Genomic DNA, 20000 nt, shown 5'->3' on the forward strand with positions numbered 1-20000 from the left:
GAGAGATTCCCCGGTTTGGACGTAGCGCGTGGAAGGAACACGTTATTCCAACCAGTTCCTTTCCCCTCCATCAGGCCAGGGGGAGGCAGTATAGAGACAAGGATTACTGCATGTTTTGTTGTGAGGGTACCAACCGGAGACACGGGGAGAAAAATGCAAACTCCACACAGTAAGGCCCTTTCACCAACCCCACCTAGGGTGTGGGCGCTGATGACGCGGAGGAGGGAACACGCCCCCAGTGCCCACAGCGTCCCCCAACAGGAATCGAACCCAGGACCTTCTAGCTGTGAGGCCACAGTGCTACCGTGCCCCTGTTAAAGCTGTTCATTGTGATAGTAATAATACAGTATCTGGCTTAAAGTCCTGTTCGCAATTTGGTGTTAGGGGAGTTTCTCACCTGAACTGAGTCAGTGGGTCCCTAGACATGAAAAATCACCGAGGTGCTCGTCCGCCATAGTGCCACGAATGGCGCAATGGCCATATCAAATATGGCTGCCATCGGCTATGATGAAAATCCAACTTTTCTGTTTCTGGGTGTATATGCACATGTAATACCTCTATTTGGACTAATTGTGGTGTGGGGAATTCATTTCTGATATTGTTTGACCATTTTGGGTGATTTGGACCTCAAAAGGTTATGGTCAAGGTCATTTTGCTATTCCGAAGACCGTGGGCCATAAGTAAAAACAGGTGCAGTAGCCAGTAGGTCTAAATCAACTAATGCTGACATGTATAATTCATTTCTGGCATTGTTTTGACCATTAAGGATCATCTTGTCTTTGAAATATCAATGTCAATGCCATTTTTCAAAAACGATTTTGTTCATTACTTGCACTTTTATAGTATTTTTTGTAAGTTTGTCACTATTTTATAGTAAGTTTGTTTTGTTTATAACAAAAGACATACTAGTGACAAATACAACAAGTAAACATCCACATTTAACTTTAAAGGGGGGTTTTAAATGGGTGTTTAAATGATAAGACTATTTACGAATAAAAGTGACAAATAAAACCACACAACAAAAGCACACACAAAATTAAATAACAATTTCCCTCAAAGTGCACCATATTGTGATTGTGTGCATCCAAGTTAGTATGATGTGTTTTTACAGGATGGATTTGCCATTGTTCCATGGCAAAATATGATGCACCGATATCCATCAGCAAGGCAGCCATATCCTCGAGAGTCGAAGTGTTCCTTGCATCCATCCATGTTCCATTGGTTCTAGTCTTTCCTCAGGTTCCTTGGCTGTTGCAAGCAGGTGGCAAGACATGCACTAGAAAGATGCCTTGTTGGTATCAGCTGTTGTACTTCTCTGCAACCAATGCTGTGTCTTGTTCTGTCAAGGTCTTTGCCTCTCCAAAGTGTGTTAGATATTGTATTTGGTCAGAAGCCATAGCTGCATGCTTAGTCCCCACCTGGCCCATGCAGTCATCTCCAGTTTCCAAGGCATATGTCCCCTGATCACTGTCTTGGCTAGTGGTGCTCCAAGATGAGAGACTGCTTGATGCTGTAGAAGCATGTGCCACTGCACACCTAGTGCCATACTGCTACCAGATCTACTTATTCCCCAGTGCTTGGAAGTATCACTACGACAACTCTCTGGGGTCCACTCATAATCCTGGCGACCCATTATTCCCTCCATTAGGTTAGGGTTATGGGTAGGTTTAGTTATAATAGGGCCAGTTGACTCCACATGTACCAGCAGCTTGGTGACAGCCTCCTCAATCTAGTTCAATCTTTGGGATCTCTTCACCTCCAGCCCCTTTTGCAGGGAGCCACTCATCATCATCAGAGATAACAGACGCACCCATCCCTCATCAACTTTACAAATTCTGGGTGTCTGAGGAGAACACACAGCTCTCCAGCTGTGTGTTCGGAATATGGTGTCCATTCAAGCTTGTGGCGATGTAGGTAGAACGGTTGCCTTGGAATCTGAAGGTTCCAGGGTCGATTTCTGGCTCCTCCTGCTTATTTGTCGAAGTGTCCTTAAGCAAGACACTGAACCCCTAACTGCTCCCGGTGAGCACCTTGCATGGTTTCATGGTGTGAATGTATGTGTGAATGTGTGTGTTAATGGGCGAATGTGAAATACATTGTACAGTGCTTTGGAGAAGAGCGCTATATACTGTAAATGCAGTCCATTTACCATTATCAGCTCTGTTGTCTCTGTTGATGATGTCGCTAGTGGAGAAGAGATCCCAGACATCTTGAATAGGATTGAGGAGGCTGACACCTGGTGCATGTTCAGCCTCCATTATAACTAAGCCTATCCCTAACCTTCACTAACCTAATGGTCAGAATAATGAGATGTCGGAACTATGAGCGGACCCCAGAGAGTTGTTGTCTCCTTCACATTACTGCTATATTACACCCCATATTTCCAAGCACTGGGGATGAAGGATATCTGGCAGCAGTATGGCTCTGGTGAGACTCACTTCTACTGCATCAAGCAGTCTGATCTTGGAGCACCACTAGCCAAGACAGTGATCAAGGTACATATGCCTTGGAGACAGGAGATGACTGCATGGGCCAGGTGAGGATTAAACATGTAGTTATGGCTTCTGACCGAGTACAATATCTAACAAACTTTGGAGAGGCAAAGACCTTGACAGAACAAGACACAGTATTGGTAGCAGAGAAGTACAACTGCTGAGACCAACAAGGCACCTTTCTAGCGTGTTTCTTGCCACCTGCTTGCAACAGCCAAGGAACCTGAGGAAAGACTAGAACCAATGGAACATGGAACAGGGCATGACATAAAGGCTTGTCCTGTTGTCTGGGACAAGTGCCCATACTATGGAGTGGAGGGAGCAAGGGGGTCATTAGCCGTCCTTTTGTTATTATTTCAATGTATGACATTTTTATCCGGTGACATTTTAAAGTGACTTTTGTCCCCGGACAAGTGAATGGGAAATATACTTGTCCAAAGGACAACTGCCTCAAAAAGTCAATGTCAAGCTCTGATGGATGGAAGGAGCACTTTGACTTTTGTACACTCCTGCCATGTCTGAAGCAAGACACTCGACACTGATCGGAGTTCTGTGCATCATATTTTGCCATGGAACAATGACAAATCCATCCTGTAAAAACACCTCATACTAACTTGCATAAACACAATCACAATATGGTGCACTTTGAGGGAAATTGTTATTTAATGTTGTGTGTGATTTTGTTGTGTAATTTTATTTGTCACTTTTATTCGTAAATAGTCTTATCTGCTCATTTAAACACCCATTTAAAACCCACTTTAAAGTTAAATGTGGATGTTTACTTGTTGTATTTCTCACTAGTATGCCTTTTGTTATAAACAAAACAAACTTACTATAAAATAGTAACAAACTTACAAAAAATACTATAAAAGTGCAAGTAATGAACAAAATCGTTTTGGGAAAATGGCATTGACATTGATATTTCAAAGACAAGATGATCCTTAATGGTCAAAACAATGTCAGAAATGAATTATACATGTCAGCATTAGTTGATTTAGACCTACTGCACCTGTTTTTACTCCTAACAATGGCCAAGTTATGGCCCACTGTCTTCGGAATAGCAAAATGACCTTGACCATGACCTTTTGAGGTCCAAATCACCCAAAATGGTCAAAACAATATCAGAAATGAATTCCCCATACCCCAATTAGTCCAAATGGAGGTATTACATGTGCATATACAGAAAAGTTGGATTTTCATCATAGCCGATGGCAGCCATATTTGATTTGGCCATTGCGCCATTCGTGGCACTATGGCGGATGAGCACCTCAGTGATTTTTCATGTCTAGGGACCCACTGACTCAGTTCAGGTGAGAAACTCCCCTAACACCAAATTGCGAACAGGACTTTAAGCCAGATACTGTATTATAATCATCATACAGTGTTTGTTCAGTAACAGGAGTCTCACTGTCTCTCCAGCTCTTTATAAACATAAAATACTCTTTTAGAGTCTTGTTACATACAATTTCACTTGTTTAAAGCTTCATATTTTAGATTGTAATCAGAGAAAAGAAAAGATGAGTGTTAAAATGTTTTCATTTACTGCTTTCTTTTCTTTTAGCTATTTTAATGATTTAGATTTCAGTGGGTGGGAGGGGGGGGGCATGCGTATATAATAATAATCTTTATTACACGGTTGAATTGGTTGGTTGAATGCTTGATTCTGATTGGTCAATCGCTGAAATCAGTGGTGTGTTATTTCTTGATAACCGCTCTATAACAGACCGCTGTCTAATCAAAGACTCAGAACACCTGCTGCACTCAGGCTGCACTGCGTGAATGTAGTACCGTATCCAACATGTCAGCCATGTAAATGTAACGGAGGTGATCCGAACCTCTCCACCCGGCTTCGAACCCGGGTCTCCCCCGTGAAAGTCCAATATCTTAACCATTACTCCTAAGGGATATCCCTATGGAACGAGGTCAGATACTAGACTTTTGAGGCTTCAGGCTGCGACTCTCTCCGCCACATAAACAAACACACAGCGACATTTACAACTAAACTTTGCTCTCAAGAATGTTTTTGAAAACATTTTAAGCAAGAAATAGACGATGCAGTGACAAAAAATAGATTCTATTTCACCAACGCTTCCTTGTTTTCCAAGGCGACTGTGTTGTGCGGGGGAGGGGGCGCCCAGCGCAACACTTGTTGAAATAAAACCCCTTCAGGCTGATAACCCCCTGGGCTTCTCCTCGGGGTTATCTGACTTATTTCTGGATAAGGACCGCTCAGCCAGACGTTATCCCTTACTTATTGTCCCCGAAGGGAGATATGTCTTCACTGTTGTATCCTACTGGCTCAATGGGTGAGGTGAGTCAGTAGGATACAACAGTACGTCCTCCCAGGGGGGCTCCTCACTGGGTGAGGTGAGTCAGTAGGATACAACAGTACGTCCTCCCGGTGGGGGCTCCTCACTGGGTGAGGTGAGTCAGTAGGATACAACAGTACGTCCTCCCGGTGGGGGCTCCTCACTGGGTGAGGTGGGTCAGTAGGATACAACAGTACGTCCTCCAGGTGGGGGCCCCTACTGGGTGAGGTGAGTCAGTAGGATACAACAGTACGTCCTCCCGGTGGGGGCTCCTCACTGGGTGAGGTGAGTCAGTAGGATACAACAGTACGTCCTCCCGGTGGGGGCTCCTCACTGGGTGAGGTGAGTCAGTAGGATACAACAGTACGTCCTCCTGGTGGGGGCTCCTCACTGGGTGAGGTGAGTCAGTAGGATACAACAGTACGTCCTCCCGGTGGGGGCTCCTCACTGGGTGAGGTGAGTCAGTAGGTTACAACAGTACGTCCTCCCGGTGGGGGCTCCTCACTGGGTGAGGTGAGTCAGTAGGATACAACAGTACGTCCTCCCGGTGGGGGCTCCTCACTGGGTGAGGTGAGTCAGTAGGATACAACAGTACGTCCTCCCGGTGGGGGCTCCTTACTGGGTGAGGTGAGTCAGTAGGATACAACAGTACGTCCTACCGGTGGGGGCTCCTCACTGGGTGAGGTGAGTCAGTAGGATACAACAGTACGTCCTCCCGGTGGGGGCTCCTCACTGGGTGAGGTGAGTCAGTAGGATACAACAGTACGTCCTCCCGGTGGGGGCTCCTCACTGGGTGAGGTGAGGTAGGACACAACAGCAGCGAAAACACACACAAACGTGCGAGAATTGGCATAATGACTAAGTTGGGGAGGGGAAAAAGTGGTAAAAAATGATTGGCTACGACTTAAATAACTAAATTAAATAAGGCAAATCAACTATAAATTATCGATGAATGATTTAATCGAAAATGTTTACACAATGTAGAGGCATGCAGGAGGGAAACAAACGTTGTTACTGTAATGTAACTGTAATGTAACTGTAATGTTACTGTAATGTAACTGTAATGTAACTGTAATGTTACTGTAATGTAACTGTAATGTAACTGTAATGTAACTGTAATGTAACTGTAATGTTACTGTAATGTAACTGTATGCCCAGAGACGGGGAACACCATGCAGACTGAGAACGTGGCATAGAGTGCCTGCTTGCGTGCTTATGTGTCGTATTTTAAAAGGCTTGACTATGACAGAGTGCATCGTATTCAATAAGTGTATAAAAGAATTCTAAAAATAAATCAAACCAAAAGGCATTGCTCTGTTTGATCAGGCCTGACGGCGACAGCACTGCATGCAAACATTACAGTAAACTGTATAATATAATGTGAAAAAGCCTTACAGTAGGCATGAAATGTACAGTATGCCAGCAGCGTACGGTACTGTACTGTATACGCCAACGATTTAAAGAACGATAAAAAACAGCCCAGAGCAAAGAGCCAAGACCAGCAGCAACCTGACAATATTAATCACAGCCTTGAACGAGAAGATGTCACCACGTATTACTGAGATAGATGGTGTGTGTGTGTGTGTGTGTGTGTGTGTGTGTGTGTGTGTGTGTGTGTGTGTGTGTGCGTGCGTGCGTGCGTGCGTGCGTGCGTGCGTGCGTGCGTGCGTGCGTGCGTGCGTGCGTGCGTGCGTGCGTGCGTGCGTGTGTGTCTCAGTGGGATGCGGTCCAGAGCATTGGTCCAGCCTCCAGAACCTCCAGTGACCGTCAGGAAGGTCATCCTCAGTGAAGCAGCCAAACGAGGATGGAAGTAAAACTAAAACTCTCCAGGAAAAGATCCAACAAGAACCAACAGCCAGGGAGCAAAGACGGTAGCCTGGCCAGCCAGCCTCATGTTTGAAAAGTGGGCGGGAGAAGCCAGTCGGAAGAACGGCAAACAAACCTGTCTTTTCGGCCGATGAACTCCGCTAGTGCATAGCCCTGTTCCTTTTTAATTGTTGTAATTGAGTCCAACTCTGAAATAACTTCACTTATTGCTTATCTACACATGGACCAATCAGGGGAAGCTTTTCACTTGTTGTGCGGACAGCAGTTGAAACGCTGTCACTGATTGGCCCTGATCAGAAAATGATGAGGGCCAACTTCTCATACTGGGTTCTTATCTGCTGTCCAGACCTCACACTGTGGGAAGGAGGAATGAGTGAATGCAAGATGAGGGATGGATGACCCGCCAGCCTACAAAGTCACTCGCTGTTCAACATAAAAAACATCGAGAAAACATAAACGGTCCTAAAACTATCCCAGGACCACCAGATGGATCTGGCCCCCCATGGTGTCGGGCAGACAGGGGCGTCGCACCACATTCTGGGCCCTGGTTTTATTTTGTGCTTTAACTATTGAAAAATAGCAGATATGCAAGCAGATATACAATGCAGCTGCGAGCTTGTAGATCTGCTATCTTTGAAGGTTTTAAAAAAAAATCTGTTTCCATGTCAGTGGTGCTCAAACCTTTTCATGTGAAGGACCCCCAAAATGATATGTATTTGGCCACGGACCCCATCTCAAAATATTTAGTTCCAGGGACCACCCAGAAGCAAAATTTGAGTTACAAATGTTCGCTTAAAGATTTGCACACATTTTCCTGACTTTTCAAAAATATAATATTTTTCAATAGTTAAAGTAATTCCACCTTGGGCCCTAGTAATAATAATAATAACTAGAAAAGAAAATTTCTAAGAAATTTTAAGTGTGCCTGCAGCTCGCTAAGTCTGTGCAACCTTGTGTAGCGGTTGGTGTTAGCATTAGCGTTATTAACATTAGCATTTTTGTGCATAAACTTTAACATTATTGTTCTTCATATGACACCACCCACATGTCTGTACGACAAACGGTTCACGAGAAAACGGGTCACTTCCTGTTTGGTGAGGGGCACTTCCTGAAAAAAAAAAATTGAGAAAAAAAAATTTGAGAAAAAAAAAATTTTGAGAAAAAAAAATTGAGAAAAAAAATATTGTGAGAAAAAAAATATTGTGAGAAAAAAAAATTGAGAAAAAAAAAATTGAGAAAAAAAAAATGAAAAAAAAAATTGAGAAAAAAAAATTTGAGAAAAAAAAAAGTTGAGAAAAAAAAAATTTTTAGAAAAAAAAATTGAGAAAAAAAAAATTCGAGAAAAAAAAATTTGAGAAAAAAAATTTGAGAAAAAAAATTTGGGAAAAAAAAATTTGAGAAAAAAAATTTTTTAGAAAAAAAATTTTGAGAAAAAAAAAATTGAGAAAAAAAAATTGAGAAAAAAAAATTTTGAGAAAAAAAATTTGAGAAAAAAAAAATTTGAGAAAAAAAAAATTTGAGAAAAAAAATTGAGAAAAAGAAATTTTGAGAAAAAAAATTTGAGAGAAAAAAAATTTGAGAAAAAAAAATTTGAGAAAAAAAAATTGAGAAAAATGACACCAGCCGCGAGTCTGTACGACAAACGGTTCATGAGTTATAGAGGCACTTCCTGTTTGGCGAAGGACACTTCCTGTTACAGAGGGGGCGGGGCTTAATCAATCATCCCTATTGGCCGGAAAAAGACCAAAGTTGTGTGTGCATTTTAAAGTTTAAATCACGTTGCTAGGCAAAAGAATGGCAGAGTTATGTGGCGCCAAAGTTTCTGGGTTTTTTTCGGAGTCCCCCATTCTAAGTCAATGGGGTTTTTGGGCGTCGTTTTTTGCGAATTACGTCGCAATGGTAACGCGGATCGGAAAGAAAAGTAATAGCACACCATTCCCGGCCGAGCCGCACGTTTTGATGTATATATTGCGGCGGTGGCGTAAATCGTGCGGCAGTTATTACGTGCCGAAATTTCCCCCATTCTAAGTGAATGGGGTTTTTTGGCGTCGTTTTTTGCGAATTACGTCGCAATGGTAACGCGGATCGGAAAGAAAAGTAATAGCACACCATTCCCGGCCGAGCCGCACGTTTTGATGTATATATTGCGGCGGTGGCGTAAATTGTGCGGCACTTATTACGTGCCGAAATTTGTGGGATCATTATTATTATTATTATTATTATTATTATTAAGTATGGCGGATTACAATAAGTGTTTTGCTATTGCATAGCAGGCACACTTAATAATACATTGTATTTGTAACGCACTTTATATTTAGAAACAAAATCTCAAAGTGCTACATTAAAATGGCAAATAAATGAAGCAAAAGCAAAGCAAAACCAACAAAAAGATTAATATAAAGGACTAAAATGGTACTAAACAGTTAAATCAGAAAATTAGGAACAGTGAACACCTATTATACACAGCTCAAATAAAATGTAAAAGCACATTGTGATCACCAAGAGAGGGTTAAAAAGCACCAAGGGCATCCAAAAAGGTCTTTCTAGGCAAATGCCTTATTAACTCATTTCTCGCGATCCCCTGTCGAAACCGTTGATTTCCCGCTGTACCACGCTGCGATGCCTGTCGTTCCCGGAAATTTAATTAGCTTTAATCATTATGAAACAATTAAAAGTATGATCGCTGTATATAGCCGTTTCGGAGTCTTAGGCCTGCCTCCTAACTGTATCCTGCCGTATTTCCGGTTCTGACCGGATCTAGGTTTCCGTATCCTGTCCAAGGCCCAATCGTAGCTTCCGTCCCATCTGTTTACATTGTAAACAGAGGAAGGAGCAGCACGTTCATTTCATCGTCTTTTTTCACGCGGTTTTATTTTATTTGATAGCTGTTTCATTCTTGTGCCCGCCTGGCATATGATCCGCGCACATATCGTCTGCTATGTGCGCGGATGTGTCCACGTGTTACCATAGCGCACAACTGGCCGTTTCCAATGTTTTCTTATGTAACACCGGCGGAATCAGCAGGGGTAACAGCCTGGCAACGGATTTGTCTATTCCAATGGATTTTTTTTTTATTCTAAAGCTGTCATCTTGTCTACCGGTCTACTACATGAGTCGTGCACAGATCATGCACTATGTGTGCACGTGCCCACGTTAAAAGGTAAGGACAATTTGGCAGCTGCTTACTACAGCTATGTTTAAAATGGCAGCAAAATTGTTAAAAAGAAAGGTCTTAATCCACTTGTGAAGGCGTCCAGTGACTGTGGTGCTCTCAGGTGTTCATGGAGGGTTAGCTATTCCACAGCAGAGCAGCAGCTGAACAAAAAGGTCCCCCACAGAGCGTAGGTTGGTACATTTTACCTTCAGTGAGTTCTTACTTCCTAACTCAGTCCCACTACCCCCCCCCCCCCCCCCTTGTGACGCCCCTGTCTGTGTGTGCATGCCCTGTGTGTGTGTGTGTGTGTGTGTGTGTGTGTGTGTGTGTGTGTGTGTGTCTGTGTGTGTGTGTGTGGTCGTCATGGTTACCTGCAGCACGGAGGGGGTGTGGCCACAGGGCTGGAACATCCCCAAGGTCACACAGTTCAGCAGGATGGCCAGGATGCTGACCCTCTCGAACCACGTGAGGTCAGGGGTTAAGGGTCATCACCGTAAACAACACCACACATACTGTACTGTCTGAGACAACATGGATGAAGATTTCTTTTTTTTTTATGAGGTTAGGGTTAGGGTTAGACACACACGCACACGCACACGCACGCGCAAACGCACGCGCACACACACAGACACACACGCTCGTCGCTCTGGTCGGCCACCGCGCCGCTCCGCTCCGCGCCGCTCCACCGCTCACCTTGATTTGCGCATTTGTCGCTCCGCGCTCGCTCCACGCACCACTCAGGGTCGTCAGCAGCCAAAATTAAAAAAAGGATTTTGCTACCATGTCCAAAACACTTTCTCCTTTGCTTTGTCACAAGTGTTCCCAACACAAATGCCTGCTGTAACGTGAGCCTTTGACGGAGAGCTGCCTTCAATGTTACAAAAGATGCCATCTAAGGCATTGTATTTTTTAATAAGATGGGCAATATTAAATCCAGTTGGTTATTGATTAATCACCACATTCGAGGAGGCAACTTGTGGCGTGTGTTTTTCATCAGTCTCACTTGCATTTAAAATCGTATCCTTTGACTGGCTGGTGATAGGCTATAACTTAAGTGACTTAAGTGACACAAGGTAGGCTATTTATTATAAACATAGCCTAGGCCTACAGTACGTGTGTGGATGATATAGATACATTTGACTTGAGTGAAATCTTGATAAAGTTTTGCTCTCCTCTCCGCGGTGATTTCTCCTTCCTGCGAGTCGCGACATGGCTGCCTGCCACGGACTGCACTGTTTTGTTGGAAACCTGCGGTGCGCGGCCCCGACAGGGTCGGCTAGGAGCGGAGGAGATCGGCGCTCAACGGAGCGGAGGAAAATCCTCGCTCCAAAGCCGCTCAGACCCATTTGAAAAGTCGCTCACGTCAAAAACGGCCCGCTCCGCTCCCCGCTCCGCACGCGCTCCGCTCATATGCTCTGACACACGCACACACACACACACACACACACACACACACACACACACACACACACACACACACACACACACACACACACACACATGCACAGATGCACGTAAACCTTTTAAAACCTTCTAAGAACAGAAATAACAACAAAGATTAAAGATATAAAAGCAATGAGAGGTAGAAGCACGGGGGAAGGGGGGGGGGGGGGGGGGGGTGGACTATAGGGCTCAAATGTTAACAGTTTTACTGCCAGATGTTATTATTTATTTATTGGGTCTTGTGCCAGCAAAAGCAGCTTACCTTGGCGAGGTTATAGACAAAGATCTATTTTTTTTTCTCATTACATAGTGCACTTTGGTCATACTAGCAGTAGAGGGCAGCCTCATGCAAGAATTAATGTGAAATGGCCGCGGTCGGCTCCCATCCGCCCAGGCCACTAAATCGCTACAGAGCAATAGACCCAGAAAAAATAACAAGGAAGTGTTTTGTTACTCCATTGATGCTAACGTCCAGTGGGTTTTTGAGAGCACTTTTACAGGAGATGTGTTAACGGTACACACCCGCGCGACCCCTCATCAGTTTACAGACATCAAAACAAGGTACAAAAGAACGAGCCAAAGAACGTACAATTGGCATCGCGCCGCCGTGAAAAATGGGGCGAACGGGAACGTCCAAAGCGGTAAAAGAGTTAATGGACGCCGACTCCCCATTAAGACGTGTGGAGACGTCTTACCTGGTTATCATGCAACTGGGCCGCCAGCATCATAGAACGTCTATTCTCCATAGGCTCCTGTTCATTAATGATGCAAAGAAACTGCTTTATGAACGTCTATTCTCCATAGGCTCCTGTTCATTAATGATCTATTCTCCATAGGCTCCTGTTCATTAATGATCTATTCTCCATAGGCTCCTGTTCATTAATGATCTATTCTCCATAGGCTCCTGTTCATTAATGATCTATTCTCCATAGGCTCCTGTTCATTAATGATGCATCATAGAAGATCTATTCTCCATAGGCTACTGTTCATTAATGATGCATCATAGAAGGTCTATTCTCCATAGGCTCCTGTTCATTAATGATGCATCATAGAAGGTCTATTCTCCATAGGCTCCTGTTCATTAATGATGCATCATAGAAGGTCTATTCTCCATAGGCTCCTGTTCATTAATGATGCATCATAGAAGGTCTATTCTCCATAGGCTCCTGTTCATTACTGATGCAAAGAAACTGCTTCATCTCAGAATCTACTTCCACAAACGCTGAGAATGCAGAGAACCACTCTCAGATTGCCATTTTAACATTGTGAATCTCCACAACATGGACATGCCCCTCCCCTAAAAGCTTTTGTCCAATGCTAGCGTAGCAACCGGCAGCTTGCCAAGGCTGTTGCCAAGGCAAACCTTGGCAAGCAGGAAGTTATTCTAAGCTAGCATTGGACAAAAGCTTTTTGGGAGGGGCATAGCTACTGGCTAATTACAAAAATGATGGCATCCCAAGTGTTTCTCAACCTTTTTTCTGCATGGTCACACTTTTCATGTCCCAAGAATCCATGGTCACACAAACATAATACGGAGGTGTAAATATCGTCACTGTCAGGAAGAAACCTTGTATCTCCAAGTTTCAAATGTGTACGTTTCTTCGCAAAGTAAAGCCCTGCATCATCATACAAGGCTGTCGCACAACAGTAGTGAAAACAGCAGATCTACAAGCATACAACGCCTCGCAGGGCTTGTAGATCGGCTGTTTTTCCTAGTTTTAAATCATTTTTAAAATGATAAATACAATACTGGCTTTCAAGCAGTTTCAAGGGGCACACTTGACCCTTCTCAGGGGCACACCAAAGGTCCCCAGGCACACTGGTTGAGAAACACTGCTCTAATAACTAAATAAAAGGAAATGATTACATTTTAGATTCACTGTGACTTCAATCAGATCTAAATGCCTTGAGATGTAAAACCACCTGACCAGCAGCAGGCGGACAGCTGGCTGTGTGTGTGTGTGTGTGTGTGTGTGTGTGTGTGTGTGTGTGTATGTGTATGTGTGTGTGTGTGCGTGTGTGTGTGTGTGTGTGTGTGTGTGTGTGTGTGTGTGTATGTGTGTATGTGTGTGTGTGTGTGTGTGTGTGTGTGTGTGTATGTGTGTGTGTGTGTGTGTGTGTGTGTGTGTGTGTGTGTGTGTGTGTGTGTGAGTGTGTTGACAGTGTATGATGCACCAATCAAAGAGCGGCTGAAGAGAGCAGACACGTGTATTATCAACAAGGACAACGCACGCACGCACGCACACACGCACGCACGCACGCACGCACGCACGCACGCACGCACGCACGCACGCACGCACGCACGCACACACACACATACTATCGAGGCTTTTCTATGCCACGAATGCATTGCATCGCATGCGTGCACGCATGCGATTTTATCTGTGTTGTACTGAACGCATGGACGTCTCCTGTAGTTATTCAATGGCATTTAATAGCTTACACGTAGGCGTCGCTGGCACGCGTATCTGTGTGTCTTCATTTAAGTGGCCAGGCGGGGTACACGGGGACGCGTTTAATTAGGCGTTTGTGGCGAACGCATGTGTTAACGCACGCATACATCTAGGCCATGTGGCCATCATGCGTGAGACGACACGGTCAAATGCAGCGCCGCCATGAACTGTACGCGTGATTGACTTGTTGCTCTGCTCTGGAACGCACGTGTGAGATGTGTGCCACCCATTTGATTCTCAGCGCTAAACCTGCGTGTGTGTGTGTAGACGTGTATATCAAATAAAACATCCAGACGTTCATGCGAGCATGCGTTGGTCTGTCTCCACTGTGGGCTGCATGCTCTCTGTGCTCCTTGGCTGACGTAGCAAATTTGCTTTATATAGGCCTATTTGAATTGGGATAAAATACAGACCCTCAAGGACCACCGGTGGTCCTTTGGTGAGTTGGTGGTCCTGGTGGTCCCCCCCCCCCCCAAGGACCACCGTTGGCCAAGGACCACCGTTGGTCCTTGGGGGAAGTTCCAAGTGGTCCACAGCTAAATTATGGAGAGTTGTTAACCAAATGGATATTTTAAATCTTGAGAGTATAAAGTGAAACCAAATAGATTTCGTTTCATTTTCTGGAAACACCCCGCCATTCCGAATATATTATTTATTATTATTTGGGCGATGATGTGATGTTGAAATGTAACTTTCAGATCAGCGCATGCATGAGTCACGGCCTTGCGCCCTGCTGGTTGGGACTAATATATTAAGTAGAAGTGTGTTGTGTTTATGGACTAAAATAACAGATGCTGGTTATTTTATTTGTTTTGCCCATTTTTATATTTGCATTTTAACCAAATGTTTTAATCCTTGACTGATTGAGACTAAACATATTTCGTTAATTTATTTATATTTATTTATTTATTTATTTATTTATTTAACTGTTTTTGTTTTGTTTGGTGTTCCTAAGTTGAGCCCTTCGGAATGGCTGCCTTCTGGTTAAGTTGTCAGTTAAATTGCTTTATTTATTATTTGTTTAGTTCTGTTCAGTTATGTTGTGTTTAGACCTTTATTTCGTTATTTGTTTGTTTTGTTTAGTTGTTAACTTCAGCTCTGAGCAGCGGCCTGGCCTGCCGGGCTCAATTTGTCACGCACATGTCGGGCTTTGGGCTGGGTCGGGCTTGAGAAAAATAAATAAAGAAAAAAATTTGGAGCTAGCTATGTGTGTATGCATTGTGTCACATTCACAATATACACAACAAGTATTAGTCAGATCGGTTGCAGCCAGGCAAGCGTCTCTCTCTCTGTCATCTGCTCTGCGGTCTGAGCGCCCGAGCACAGCTGCTATTGACTGACTGAATGTGTGTCATGAAGAATGAAAAAGATCTCCTTGACCGGTGGGGTGTCAGGCATAATCGCCTATAACATTTTCGCCAGGTCTTTTCGCGGGGCACTTTTGCCGTGGAGGAGAGTGTTTTCACCTAACCTATCTGGCCGTTTCACCGCCGTTGAAGAGCCATTTCACCTATGCTCAATTCTGCTGTCAGACTGTCCATGTTTGCCTCACCTGTCTGCTGTCGGTGACCATTACACTATCCTATGCACTCCATAGAAATCAAAGTAATACAGATTAGAGCTATTGGAATCAGGTGCCCCCCCCCTCTCTCTCTCTCTCTCTCTCTCTCTCTCTCTCTCTCTCTCTCTCTCTCTCTCTCTCTCTCTCTCTCTCTCTCTCTCTCTGCCTAAAGCACGATGTTATTTCTCTCTGATGCGTCCTCTCTTTGAGGCGCATGCAGCGCACAGACAGGGCAGCTCAGAGCGCCAGTGGCGTCAGTTCAGAAAAAGCTAAGGTATGGCAACATGACTGGTACCAGTCATGTTGCCATACCTTAGCAACAGGCACGATGAAAAGTACATTTTATTATGTCCCCCTGTAGCCAAGCAATGGCAGCTTGCCATACCCAATTGACGCCTCTGCAGAGCGCACGACCACTAAAGACAGAACAAATGCTGGGCTCGCAGTTTGATAAAAGCTACCCACCTGTAGTCCTACTGTCCCTGTCAGTCACAGTTTATTTAGTGTCGGCGCTCCTTCGCTTAAGCCTATATCAATCCAAAATCCATTTTGCCTGGTTTTAAAGAGGCAATGATGACACACTCTGTCTGTGTGTCAGTCAGACAGACAGACAGACAGACAGACAGACAGACAGACAGACAGACAGACAGACAGACAGACAGACAGACAGACAGACATAATTTGGCACAGAGCAGAGGAGAGCGCTGAGCGCGCACCACCAGAACCAGACACAGAACGTCTATGCTTGCGGGGTTGATCTGCGCGCATCCCTCCAGAACAATTTTGCTGCATATCCTATCTATATTTTACAAACCTTCTTCACCACAATGCATAGCAGCAGTAGGCCTATGATAATATTCAAAATCAAATGCTATGATGTAGGCCTATATCGGGACATCATGACTCATGACCTACATGCGCAGTGCACGTATCAATTAATTAATTATTATTTGGACGCACCTGATTCCAAAGCTCTAATCTGTATGTCTACGCTCAATTCTGCTGTCAGACTGTCCATGTTTGCATATTATCCCTTTGTCATTTAAATATTATATTGATTGTGACAGGTGTTACCTGTCAAACGGTGACCATTACACACGGCCTCCCGGCGCGGCCTTGCGCCCAGCGCTGGATTTTTGGGACTATTAAACTGAACGAATAAGTGTTGATTCATACAAAGAAAAGTGCTGTGTTACGGACTAAAATAACAAATGCTGTTTATTTTATTTGTTTAGCCTATTTATATACTTTAATTTAACCAGGGAATGGGAATGTTTCGTTGCTTGACTGATTAAGGCTATTCATTCTAATATTTTATACACATACTTAACTTGAGATTGTTTATTTTAATTGCACAAATGTTGCACAACGCAAACTCAAAGGATTGTTCATTGTTAAATTGTCCTCGGGAGTCGGGACCTGTTTCACAATTGAATCGCGATTGAAGGGATTAGGCCTACGTTTTTATTTGTTTGTTTGTTTGTTTGAGGCTGTAGGCCCTGGCCCACCTCCTCCGTTACTACTGTATTGAAGACTTTATTATTTAGAAGTTTACATAGGAAAAGAAAATGTACAGTTTCATACAATATGCCTGCCTGACTGGCGAGAGCGCAGGCTCCACTTGAATGTTTAATTGTTCTTACAGTAAAAAAAATGATTTGGGAATTGTCACAATTATAGCAAATTGTATACATTTATATCCCCATTTGCTCCAAGCTGTTTTTTTTTTAAATAAAGACAGTTGGAAAGGGGTATCATGTCTCTGTTCTTCACCAATATTTAAAATGTAATGAAAACAAAAGGCCGCCGCTACACGCACTCTGCAATTAAGCTTGTTTAGAAAAATGTCGGTCTTCGGGCCGGGCCGGTCTCCAATTGTCAATTATGTATCGGGCTTTGGGCCGGGCCCGGGCATGCGCTCAGCGGAGAGGCACCCCCTTGTCTTAGTAGTATAGTAGTAATAAGGGTAATAATAATAATAATCTATCTATCTATCTATCTATCTATCTATCTATCTATCTATCTATCTATATATATCTATCTGGTGTCACGCTGTTCATGACTATCGCAGGACGGGCGTTAGACCGTTAGTTCCAACGGCAATCAAAACGACACTTCGAGGTTAAATCCCCCTCCAGACCGTCCGCTCTCATTAGATTTCTGACCATTCTGGCCGCCTCCTCCCCTCATTGATTTAATTTCTGATCACCCCTCCCTCCATCGCACATAGTGTATTATTTGTGAGGAGTTGCTCACATTTAGATGAAAGGAAAGTGCTTCTGGAGTCACTTGTATATCATATATAGGCTATAGGCTAATATAATATAGGCCGATGTGTGGGTCTCTCGCCCTAGCTCGCGCGCGCTGCTCTCTGTGCCAAATCATGTCCAAATGGAGACGCTTTTGCGCAGCGAGTGAGCCAGCGGAGGGCAAGACGAGGGGCAGAGAGAGAGAGAGAGAGAGAGAGAGAGAGAGAGAGAGAGACGTTGTCCTCTTCGTAGATATTCATATCTTGCTAAAGTATTTTCTGTCTGGTTTATTGCTGGTAGATTTTGCGAGACTCTCCCGCCGCCGCTGGTTTTATTTTTTGATTGCCCGTTTACGAACGTTGACCGCTGATAAATAGGCTAATGCGGCGCTTGCGGGGGTCCTGCGGTTACACACAGGGAGATGGAGGAGGCATTATTATGCAGCTTGGATACATTCATGTCCCTGGACAGACGTGCACGGACGATTCCTTGTTTCGGATGACAAAGTGCAGTGCGAGCGCAAACGTATCAATTAAATATGCAAGAATGTGGCAACTTCACCCCTCCCATTCGCACGACTAAACCGAATTATATTATGAGAATGTGGCCTCACCATTTAGGCCTACTGCTAATCTGCATAGATTCTCTGCCATTCCGCCATTTTTTTTGTACCATGCATGTTCCAAGCTCCTCCATGCTCCGGTTTAGATAACTACTGTACAACGCATTTGCCCTTCGCAATAGGGCCAGGTCTGTCTGTCTGTCTGTCTGTCTGTCTGTCTGTCTGTCTGTCTGTCTGTCTGTCTGTCACGCAGCAATGCATGCATGCGCTCAGCGGAGAGGCAGCCCCTTGCCTAGTTAGTAAAGCCTGGTGTGCGAGGTTACCTAGTTAGTAGTATAGTAATAAGGGTAATAATAACCCCTCCCCCTCTCTCTCTTTCCTTTAGTTGTCTTGTTATAGGCATATAGGCATAAAACGTACGGCTAAAGTGGATCAATGGATGTTTTATAATATAATAGGCCTAATCATATCTTCAAATACCTCAACATTTTACTTGAGTATACAGTATAAGTAAATCTACTTAGTTACTTTGCCCCACTGCGCCCAGTGAGAGCAGAGAGAGAGAGAGAGAGAGAGAGAGAGAGAGAGAGAGAGAGGAGAGAGAGAGAGAGAGAGGAGAGAGAGAGAGGGAGAGAGAGATCTCGCAAGCGCCGAGGTCCATTTGGTTACCAACTGTCCAACTCCATCATAATAAGCTGGGGATTGTGGACCACCTCAAGCCTCAAGGACCACTGGTGGTATTTGAAGCAGATGATCAGATCGTGCAAACTCGGAATACCCGAAACGCTTTGCGTGGTGTCACAGGCGAGAGAGATGAAGCAGGATCCCCACAACCTTCATAGATTCCATATAGTTTCATTGTTTGACAGCACAATCATCAGTGTATTTTGGATTCTGTGTGAAATAGCCGATTTACAAGCTCACAATGCCTAGCAGCAGGAGGCGGTGTGAGCTTGTAGATCTGCCATTTTTGGCTAAAGTTCTCAGAATAGCCTATACGCTAGGGTTCAAGTGGTTAATCTACTGACGGCCTTAAAATAATGATTGCTGGATCATCGGCTTCTACGTCGATGTGTGTAAGGTCATGTTGCACCCCTCTTGGCCTTGGGCACAACGTATGCTTCGCCAATATCTTTATATAGGCCTATACAGACAGACAGACAGACAGACAGACAGACAGACAGACATAGAGAGGGGGGTGGGGGGGTGGGGGGTGGGGGGGAGACGAGAGAGAGAGACCAGCTATGGTCCATTAATGTTCATGAATCTTTTTTTTTTGCGCAGCCTCCTCGCCAGCATGGTGCTTTAAAACGGCGAAATTAAACAAATATAGGCCTATTCGCTATATAAATATTTTGTTCGTGGGCCTGTGTTTCGCCGTTAATAGTTCTCCTTGGCTTTATTTATTTTTTCCTATAGGCCTACGCCAATGTAATGTGCACAGGAGTATTTAGTTGCACAAAAAACAACCGCTCGCCCAGAACGAACCAACGGGCCAGTACAAAACCAAGGCAGGCAGGGTCCATTTGGTTTCATTTTACGCTCTCAAGAGTTAAGGGTCTATATAGTTCCGTTTGGTTACTCTCCATATTTTAACTGGAGATCACCTGCATGGAAACCCTAACCCCTCAAGGACCAACACAGCACTGGTGGTCCCCGGACCACTGGTTGAGACCCACTGCTGTAGACTCAATATACTGTAATCATATCGAACAAAAATAAATACCCTATGAATTCAATGAAATGTCGGCTTGACAAGTGTAACGCTGACACTGCATGTGTAATGGATGTGTAATGAATGGATGGATGAAATAATAAAATGTACTTTTCATCATGTCTGTTGCTAAGGTATGGCAACATGACTGGTGTCTTGCACGCACGCGAGGGCGCGCGTGCAAGACACCAGTCATGTTGCCATACCTTAGCTTTTGCTGAACTGACGCCACTGGT

At 44.2% G+C, this 20000-nt stretch overlaps 1 protein-coding gene across 1 annotated transcript in view; it reads right to left on the reverse strand.

Moving 5' to 3' along the window:
- The window catches only part of LOC308282456 (voltage-dependent T-type calcium channel subunit alpha-1H-like), a gene marked incomplete at its 3' end in the record, with an annotated part of 293092 nt that overhangs the window by 224254 nt on the left and 48838 nt on the right, over positions 1-20000 (reverse strand). The window contains exon 2 of the mRNA XM_080722802.1: positions 10154-10237. Within this exon, the coding sequence (XP_080578928.1) occupies positions 10154-10237 (84 nt within the window). The remainder of the gene's footprint in view (positions 1-10153; positions 10238-20000) is intronic.

This window comes from Nannobrachium achirus, assembly GCF_963921795.1.
Source record: "Nannobrachium achirus genome assembly, chromosome: 3".
Classification (NCBI taxonomy): domain Eukaryota; kingdom Metazoa; phylum Chordata; class Actinopteri; order Myctophiformes; family Myctophidae; genus Nannobrachium; species Nannobrachium achirus.